Source organism: Amblyomma maculatum, chromosome 4 (genome assembly GCF_055883805.1).
Source record: "Amblyomma maculatum isolate TAMU_Amacu chromosome 4, ASM5588380v1, whole genome shotgun sequence".
Classification (NCBI taxonomy): domain Eukaryota; kingdom Metazoa; phylum Arthropoda; class Arachnida; order Ixodida; family Ixodidae; genus Amblyomma; species Amblyomma maculatum.
The window spans coordinates 177,652,914-177,663,167 of NC_139347.1; the positions used below are offsets into that span (position 1 = coordinate 177,652,914).

The 10,254-nt window shown below is 43.2% G+C and overlaps 1 protein-coding gene across 1 annotated transcript; it reads left to right on the plus strand.

Annotated features, from left to right (window-relative positions):
• Positions 1-3,077: 3,077 nt before the first annotated feature.
• On the plus strand, positions 3,078-7,560 carry LOC146193552 (carboxypeptidase inhibitor SmCI-like). Its single transcript, XM_084602799.1, has 6 exons — positions 3,078-3,151; positions 4,353-4,541; positions 5,266-5,343; positions 6,364-6,549; positions 6,663-6,707; positions 7,252-7,560. The coding sequence occupies exons 1-6, from the start codon at positions 3,103-3,105 to the stop codon at positions 7,461-7,463; spliced, it is 759 nt and encodes a 252-aa protein (XP_084458925.1). The 5' UTR covers positions 3,078-3,102; the 3' UTR covers positions 7,464-7,560.
• Positions 7,561-10,254: the final 2,694 nt, after the last annotated feature.

The following is a 10,254-nucleotide window of genomic DNA, read 5'->3' on the forward strand; positions in this document are numbered from 1 at the left end:
ATTTGTTTTTAAGCATGAAAAACTTAGAGGAAATGAGTGCTGAACGTGAGGTCGTATCACTATACAGGGATGCTTATCGTTTTTTCTTGTGATGAGTGAAAATTCCGTTTATCTTCACAATTATGTTTTCGCAGCCAGTGACAACAGTGTTTATGGGACTGATGCTAGCGGCGATGACATGGTGAAGTGAAATTCCGTTTTTGTGATGGCAGCCATACGGCTAAATAAGGGAATTTGGCACTGGAGATTTTGGTGCTGCTTTAGGAAGCACTGTGTGGTGTTCAAATACTTTTCAAAGCGAATGATATTGTTTGAAATTGTTTCCTTTAGGAGTATAAAAAACCGACTTCATCATCTCGACTCAACACTGTTGCTCAGTGGTTTGGTCGCTGGACTACTGAACCCGAGGATGCGGTATCAAATTCCGACCGTGGCGGCCTCATTTCGATAGCTGCAAGCGAAAGGCAAAGTGCAAAATGTCAGTGCACGACAGAAAAAAAAAGCCAGGTGTTCGAAATTTCCGGAGTCATCCACGGCGGCCGCTCTCATAGTCCCAGCCACCTTCAGACATTGCACACTTTAAACCAACTTTAACCAAACTCTATCACTGGCGTCAGAGCAGCTTTGTATTAATTTTACCGATGACAGTACCAAAATTTGTAATTGATGGCACAACATTTGAGTGTTATTGTGGATAATCCTACAAATCCAGGCGCACTACTAAAAAGGTCATTATCCTCACCATGTTGTCTGCTCCCAGTGCGCGGTCATAACCTCTGCAACTGTTCTCAAATTATCTGATTTTCCATGTTATTATTGTTATAATGTGATGAATTATCATGTTATGCCAGTAAAGTTCCTAAATTCATCCGCTCACATAACATCTTGCGCCTTCGCTATGCTTATATTTTTTGGAGTCTATTCCGTTAGACTTAACAAACTTCGGTTATCTCGTTTAAGCATTACATGTCCTGCCCAGGTCAATGGAAGTTCCGCTAAGCAGCATCTAAAAAGTGAAGAACCCAGCAGATTTGGTGACGCGGATGTAATAGCTATTGAGACACCATTTGCCGCTGTGTACAGTAAAACTATTCGATTATATTTCTTGCATTATAAAGATGTAAGAAAGAGTTGCTACCACCAGGAGTTCACAAAATATTACAATTCACAATTCCCTTTCGAATTGCCCAAATCACTGCATTGCAGTACGGAGAAACGCGCCCGTATTTCGTATCTTGCTAAGTGTGTGTATATATAGTTAAAGGAAAATTTCAGGGGCCCTTCAAATCCCAACTGCTCATCGTATTTTTCAACTATCAATTCGGTGTTGTTCCTCCAGTTCTAAGTGCTGTGGCAATTACGCGTGTTCAGTGAAGCATCTAAATCGCGGCAATCTTTTGGTCCGGGAGGCACAGCATGTGTGTGCTTTATTGTTGTGTGGCCCGGAAGTGTCTGAGGAGGTAAAATTAGAGACAGCATATTCAAACCTTACAGTCGTTTTACTGTTCACGGACAGGCACTAATGAGTGCATAACGATATGCCTATTTCTGTCGCGATATCGATGATGTGAATGTGGTGAGATTTGCTGCCAGGACAACGCATTGCTTAAGTTTGAAACAATTTGAAAGAGTTTGAAACATCATTAGGAAATCTATAGAGGCTTTATTAGGTGAAACTCCTGCTTGGATATGATCGCCTTATTTTCTGGGATGAGGAAACTAAAAAACAAAAGGTAGAATTTAGAAGTATTGGTACAGAAAATAAAGATTTCAACATTATATACTCAATAAGTATTCAAGAAAAACGTAGGAGCTATTTGCAGCTTTAACTTGTACCTATTCGCGACACGCGTGCGCAAAGGATGCGGGACAGTATAGATTGTAGTTTTGTATATGTAGTTTTTATGTATGTAGTTTTTATTTCTTGAAAATAAGAAACTGAAATGTGCCTCTTGTTCTTTTTGTAATTGCTCTATGTGAAATGAGAACAATCTGTGGCTCAGAAGGAGACGATTAGTAAAAATGCTTCGGCAATAATTTTTAGAGCTCTCCCTACGGACAATAAGTATATGGCGCCCTAGAAATCAGAATCTACCAAGCCCACTGATTTTTCATAGACGGGCTTCGAACTAAATTACTGAGCTTTATCATTACACGAAATTCGCTTGAGCGTTTACAGGCTATAACCAAATGCCTCAAGGTGAGATAGCTAGCGAGCATACACTGTGATCAGGATATTATCACAGCGAATGTTTCTCGCGGAAGGGATGTAGGCTTTGTCATTCCATTCAATTGCGGCCGTAAGCACCTACTCTATCTTCAATGCGAGCAGTAGGAAACCCGCCGGGGTGGCGCAGTGGTTACGGCGATCGACTACTGTTCCCAAGGATGCGGGATCGAATCTCGGCTTCGGCGGCCGCTTTCCGATTGAGGCGAAAAGCAAGGCACCTGTGTGGTGTGCGATGTCAGTGCATGTTAAACAACCCCAGGTGGTCGAAATTTCCAGAGCTTTCCACTACGGCGTCTCTCATAGTCTGAGACGCTTTGGGACGGTAAACCCCACAAACCAACTAACCAATGCGAGCAGTAGGGAAGTACTGAGTACGTTAAAGTGTTAACTGCTGCAACGAAATATTTTACGTGAATAATTCATATTTTCGTGAATAGTGTCCTCGTTATTACCATGAACTAATCTCTATCAGATATGTTGCTGTCACAAAAATGTGCCAAGCATTTGATATTGTTACCTTGTCATATATTTTTTCTTATTCGCGTTTAGATCACTTCGCATCCCATAGGTGATCGGGTGAATACAATTGCTCAACTCTTACTGTTTCGATGTTGTATGTGCCAGCTGCAAGTGATAACGCCGGAAATGAAAGACACAGGATGTGAAATCCCCTGAGCCAGACACAAGAAGACTGCTTTGTTACATGATTTGCGTTATCTGAGACGTATGATGAAAGGGAGCTATGGATGGCTGCGCAAGGATTGTTCTTACCCTATTATGGCATTGTTTTATCGAATATAAAAGCTGGCTTGTGCCTGGCAAGTGTCATTCACGAGCCGGTCAGGCAAGCGCCTTTCAGTTTTACAGTTGAAATGAACATGAAGGCCTACGTTTTACTCCTCATTGTCAGCACCGCTTTCGGTGAGTTATAGAGTTATAAGGGTTTTTCGTTTTTGGTTTTAAGGTTTCCGTACAGTTGCCCATGAAGTACGTGTTATGTAGCGTAACACTATAAACATTTTTCGTCGAAGGTAACGGTAGCCTTGGTGAAAGATAAGCCTGCTATTGAGGTCATCATAGAAGGTGAACGTTTGTCATACGGCAAAAAAAACTACTTCAGACAAGTCGTCCTTTTACTTGGATTATGGTAATTAAAATTAAAAAGCTGAACAGGCCTACGCGCATACTTGTAGTCGCGATGACGAGGAAGTCGAAATCGTTTTGAAGACGTAGGAGTTTTATTGTTTAAAATGAAAATGCAGTGTACTCTACTGATGGGCGACTTCAATGCCAATATAGGCAAAACACAGGCTTAAGACCAGGCATAGGGTGAATATGGCATGGGCTTTAGAAAACGCCGAGGAAATTACAAGTTGAATTAGCAATAAGCAGTACCTTAGGAATCAAGAATATCTTCTTCAGCAAACGCAAGAGCCAGAAGTCAAGTTCAAAGAGCCTTAATGACGAAACTATATTCAAATTGGTCTCATAGTATGTTCTAAACTTCGCATTATGCAGGATACAGAGGCAGTAAGAAAGGTGCGGTGCAATGAGCGGAGGATAGTAAGGTCTCGAATTAGTACAGATTTTGAAGAGGCAACGGAACAAATCAGTGGAAGATGACCATCGAAGAATTCGCGATAAAATAAAGTCTAACAACTCCGAATGTCAATACAAAACCGATATTGAGCTTTATTCGGGGAAGGAGACTCTAGTGTAGAATCAAAATAACGCCAATTTAGGAGAGATAATAACTTAATGTGCAGTAGAAAGTCGGAGATAGGATAGTTGGACAAAACATCGGTAAACTATCTAAGCAGAAGAAAAGTAAGGTTTACGTAATGCCAAACATTGCACGAATGCCTCAAAAACAAAGAGAAAGAAAAGACCTATCCAAGATATTAAAAGTAATGGGTAACCGTAAATATTTGTGTGGAACTTTGGACCACTAATGTGCAATAAGGCGAGAGCCGTATTCCTGATTTTACTGCATCCGCTTTTATAAGCTGTGTTGTGCGGCGTTCGAGAAAGCGCCAAATGTAACGCGCCCTGGAAGCTACTAATGTGGAATTTGTTGTTATTCCGCTCATAATAACGAGAAACATTAACTCTTTGTTTCCAGCGGCGGACGACTTTCAAAAGAAGTGCAACCAAACGAAGGACGAAGGGTCATGTCGTGCATTGTTGCCGAGGTGGTGGTTCAATGCGACCGCAGGAGAGTGCCAGCCATTTACCTACGGCGGCTGTTTCGGCAACGAGAACAGATACTTGTACAAGGAAAGATGCGAGCGCACTTGCATGGGAAAAGATAGTGAGTCTGTCATTTTGTATATACAAAGTACTACTTTGAAAAAAGAAGGCACATCTTGAATAATTTAGAGAAAATATTTATCTCGATTTCGAGGCTGATAACAGCTCCATTAAAAGGAAACATAACAAAACAGAAATAAACGCTACTTTATAGTATTTGAGGCCCCTGTACGTCTGTTAAACACGTTCAGTCTTATGAGAAGCACACGGCGTATCGTTCGCGCGTAACAGGATAACCACAGCTCTGTGACATATGCGCAGTATTGTATGAAAATTGTTGCGCTGCAAATGTTTCAAAATTTACGTGAACAGCTAGTTCAGAGAACATGCAAATAACCTAACAAAATCTACGCGAAGATAAAAACTTTTTGAACGTTATTTATCTAGCCACAGTCTGACGAGTATAGACAATGCCTTTGATCCCGAGAACGTGTAGATTAGTAGGAAGAGGAAAGAACACATCATACGAGAAATCATATAGTCAGACTAAATATCTAATCTGGGAAAGCGTCTGTGCGGTTTGCCTCTATCACCCTATCGTAGCCAAAAGCCGAATTATCTGTGCATCAGTTGAATATTACCACGGCTCGCACAGAAAGTAATATGCGTGAAGCATTGATAATATATTTTGTCATTTCAGGCTAGATCTTTTTCCGCATTCTAAGTTCTTGTCTTTTTGCTCTGCTGTGTTTTCATGGAAAGTAATGCTTTTATTGCCTATCCAGCTACGGATCCTCCTTGCCCAAAACACGCAGGACTCAAGGAAGCGCAAATCGGGCTACCAGTGAACGAAAATGGTCCCGGTAAGTGGATTAGCATCTCGAACTATACTGTGTGACTTCTAAAGCCAGATAAAGCCGACCTCAAAGACATATAATTATGTGACTACAACATTAGGTTCGTATTTATTTCGCAGTAGGGTTATTTTTTGTAGTAGCACGGGGCCCTTCAGCGGAAATGAAAGCTTAAAGAGTTTCTTTGGCACCACCGGTGGCATTTTCTTTCCGCTTCCTTCACGATGCCAGTGCACTCTCCTTACTACACTTTCTGAAAGAGCGAAAATGAAGGGCTGTATTTTAGCCACCGGCATAAAGAATATTCGCATATTGCAGTGAATTCAAGTTTGTCGACACTGGGGAGTGTCGCATGGTGAAGGCAACATTTCCACATGCACCCTCCAAGACATGCTTGGGTGCTCCGTACTGAGCAGCTCTGTACCATATAGGTAAACTTGGGGGTGGTGTTAGGCGCATGATTTGCCCTTTAAGCTGCGGCTTCAAGCTTTAATAGAGGCTTAACAACGATATATATAAGTGAAAATTGCATTTGACATCTTTCACTAGAAATAAAGATAGGTTGTGATGAATTACAGGGACAACGATCTGTGTGTAAAACCCATTTGCTTCATAAAATAAGCATTTCCTATAATGTAGACTCGGCTAAACCGGCATCTCGGCCTGGCCATCCAGACGATATTCACCGGTTCGACTATTTGTGAAACTAGGTTGTTCGTGCACAGATCAAGATAGTTTCACATTGACCGGCATAACCAAGACCGACGTTAACCGATTTTGTGCTTAACTACCGTGAGGTAATCACGGGCGGATTGCTGTAGTCGCAACTCACATGTACTCAAATGTAAGGTTCGGGCAGTGACAAGATCTTTGATGGCGTGGTATGCTGAGACAAGTTTTCATAAGACACTCGAAGGCACTGAATAACAATGAAAATATCTCACTTTGTGCACATCGTACATTTAGTTTCGTGTGTAATGTGAGTTTTATTTCCGATAATGAAATTTGTACTTTTCGTATATTTACCAGAGACGGTGTCCAACAAGAACTGCGCCCAGAAGTACGAAACAGGGCCGTGCAAGGCTAAGATTCCAATGTGGTGGTTCAATACCCAGTCTGGCAAGTGTGAGCAGTTCAACTACGGAGGCTGCGGAGGCAACCAGAACCGCTACGAGACAAAGCGACTGTGTGAGATCACCTGCGGAGCCAAGAAGCGTGAGTGTTTTATGGAATTCATGCACACGTTATAGAGCACCTCTACACTTCTAAGTGAAGTTAATGTGGTTGCCCCTTCCGCTATAAACGAGCATGTGTTTTTTTATTCACAGCTATTGCCTGGCCAGAACCTCTAGAGGCGCTCAGTGTACAGCCTGGTATGTACAGGTTTCGTTAAACCCTATTAATGTTATTACTCTCCTACCCTTGAAAAGAACCTTGAGATGCTCCCTTTTTATGCATATATGCGTTTGGTAAATTACTCTTCTTGAGGCGGTTCACTCTCAGTAAGGAAAAACATGGAGGGAACCAAATTCTATTAACTGCTATTGGTGCGAACATTCGTGTTGTTAGGCACAAATGGAACAGAGCTTCATTTAAACTGCTTGACATGAAACAGGCTTTTAGTCAAGCCTAAAACTATCAAGGGTCCTCTGCAGCCATACGCAGGCTACCCAGCACTTCGTGAAATGCTCCCCGGTCAAACAAGGAAACCTAGAAACGTCCATCAAAAACCTGAACTCGTTCTCTCTAATACTGGGAAACGCTGCACTAATCCCGAGACGGTAAAATGGACTGCTAGTGATTGAAAGTTGAAAGATGTGGCACTTCGGCCTTATTCTATGCATCTTATTGTGTGTAGTCTCTCACAAGGTGTATTTCTTTTATACCAATTCCATCCTTACCTTTTCCATCCCTCAGAATCTGTGGTTGATGTTTGCCGCCGTCCCCCGCACACCGGTCCTTGCATGGCTTACATGCCACGCTTCTACTACGATGCTCAGTCAAAGCAATGCCGGGCATTCATCTACGGAGGCTGCGACAGCAACGGCAACAACTTCGAGACGATGCGCCAATGCATGAATGCGTGCGCTCCTCCGGCCCCTTGGAAGCCCGAGCCAATGCCCGCATAGAAGCCTACGCTGCTCTTACTGCTTCTTAAATACGACTCTGTCAGACATTTTCTGCCACGAGCGTTAAAATGGACACGCATGACGTATGTTCATTAATGGTTGCAGTGATAAAAAGGACAAGAATGATTCCAGGAGATGTAAAGCGTGGAAGAAGAATTAATAAAGCTCTTTATCAACCAGTATTTTCGTTTCTGATATGCATGATTTGCCGCTCTTGGTTTGTGGAAGGCGACAGCGTCAGTCTAAAAGGGGCGGTGTGAACTTAAAGCGTTTCAGACGTGATCTGGTCGCTCTAATTTTGAACAACTCTTATGTGGGCTAAGAGCATCACCTTGACTGAAAAAAAAAATATTGTTAGCCGGGAAATGCACATAACGTGGCAGAAGCCCAGTGCAGAACAGTGAGCACTACTCGCAGGAAGTAGAGCGCTAACGCTACGTATTTTCCTTCTACCAATCGCAATACCTTGACGGTTATGTGTTTTTAGAACTCCAAACACACACACACAAAACATTACAAATACCAAGTACGTGAAGTGCAGTATTAGGGCAGCGAGGGTGTCACCCGTTAATAATTAGTGAGGTATTATTAACGATGCGCCCTTAATGGTGCGCACACTCCCAGACACCCTTAGAGTGAGCGGGGGTAGCTGTTCCGGTCGCAAAGGAGATGCCCTCGACCTGCGTGGCAAGTTCAGCCGGAATTCAACTACCTTGTAGTGACAAAAGGGGGTGGCCGTTTGGTGCCCAGCTGTCGCCGGTTCAAACCAGAGTAAGGATCGGAGCCAGAAGTAACAAACAAAACACAATTTATGCACAGCAAGAGACGATACAAAGGAATACACAAGATCACTTGAAATGCACAGACGAGAAGTTCACAGAATAACAAACGCTAAGCATGCAATTACAGAGGTATTCAATAACATAGAGACTTTACAACACAGATGAAACACGAGAGAGATACATAAACAAACACCAAATTGTTCACCGGGCCCTGTTGCAGTCCGACGCCTCAAGAGTCACGATGTGGCCGCCATACGAGACGAGCGCCGCTCCCTTGCAGGTCCGTGGGCTTGCCAGCAGCGGTTGATCCCCGGGAGTCCAGCCGAAGCACTGGCAAACACGCCGCAGCCACTGACTGACTGACTTTACAAGCGGCGCGGTCTGTTTAAATAGGGCGCGCCGCGTCTGTCTTAAACACGCGCCAAAGCTAGCGCGCACACACACTTAGCTTCGCTGGTTAGAGCGCTCCCTTTTCCTCCCGTCAAGCCGCGCGTCGTCATTGGTCACGACCCGTAGAACATTCTGGAACTTTCTGGCGTATTCCAGAATGGTGAATAACCGTTATCGCCGGGTGATGAGAAAGATGGCGGTGGCGACGCGTACAAAGCTACGCGCTCTCTCGCGGCTAAGGAGGCTTTTCTCGAGCTTTCCATGCGATGCCGCGCGGGCCGCGCGCCGCGCCGGCTTGATAAAAATGTGCGCTGATTTCGTGACAGAGGGCATGCAGTTCTTTGCCTGAGAAATGTATTGTTAACTAAGCAAAAAACAAGTTACTGCTTTGAATGAAGCTGAAGAATGGCCACAAAGAGCTCGCAGATAACCGAGGACTATCACTGAAAAGTCAACTAACTCATAGAAATGTTACAAGACGATAATATTCCTTACAACATTGCTTGAGCGTAGTTTGTAGGATGAAAAGAAAAAGAAAAAATTTCATACGTTCGACCTCTACTCCGTATAGAAGGCTAAAGTAAGGACTGAATATGCACGAAGATTTTGAGAAAAAGAAATGAACCTATTTTTGGAACTTGCATCGAAGGTGATTTGTTATATTATGTTCTACATACAACTTCAAATAGAAAGGATAACGGCACTACTGAATATCTCCACAGCTACGCCGTCATTTTAACGCTATCACCATATTAACTGTAGCAACTGCCTTGGCGCTTCCCGTGTTTCTCCCATATGCGCGGTATGAATTTGTACACGTGGCTTAAGTTTACTTAGCAAGCGCATTTCTGTCGTTACGACTTGAACGATGAGCTGCCATGCTATTCATTCATTGATGGCTCCTCCCCCTGTAGTGGTCGCAGCCAGCAGCGCTCCAAGCGCGTCAATTGTTGCGCTGATGCTCACTCAGTCTGAGGTTATGGGGCGAATAGTTATGAACTTGTAAACTGGCTGTGAGAATAAGAGTGAGTAAACAAGCATATTAGTACTGAATGAAAATCTTGTCGACTGGTAGCGCACTAAGTACTTATTGAACACTGGTTATGAGATCCGCAAATTGGAACGACATCCAGAGCTGCAGCTCTGCTGTCAAGTAAATGTTTACGCCGCTGCGTCGTGCATAGAAATTTTGTGAAAACTTTAAGCGAGGTCCCAATGGAGCCAATAGAAGAAGCTGTTAAGCCAGATTTTATAAACGTTCGCGTCAAGGAAAAAAATCCCTTCACCCCTCCCCCTTCTCTTGCCCTGACGGTCTCTAAAAAAATTAAATTTGGACGCGCCATACCTAAGACACGCGGAATATCCATTCCTTTGATTTTAAAAGATTGATTGTTTGAATAAGAATCAGAGCGGATTACTGCAAGTAACCAGCTTAAATTCTTTGTTCGTTTTGCCCTAAAAAGCGCCACTGACAAACGTAATTAATTACGAGTTTGTGACATGCTGTGTCGACTTACCGCTGTTATGAGGATAAGACAGGAACCGTGTGCAAATGTATGTGAAGTCCAATTTGTTGATTACTAGATGGACGTTTCTTGTGACTTCAATTCAGCCAAATT

Excerpts from the sequence above, each read along its gene's own strand:
- LOC146193552 (XM_084602799.1), top strand. The coding sequence starts at position 3,103 with ATGAACATGAAGGCCTACGTTTTACTCCTCATTGTCAGCACCGCTTTC. Across the intron at positions 4,542-5,265 it reads CACTTGCATGGGAAAAGATA|CTACGGATCCTCCTTGCCCA; the intron begins GTGAGTCTGTCA and ends TTGCCTATCCAG. Across the intron at positions 6,550-6,662 it reads CACCTGCGGAGCCAAGAAGC|CTATTGCCTGGCCAGAACCT; the intron begins GTGAGTGTTTTA and ends TTTTATTCACAG.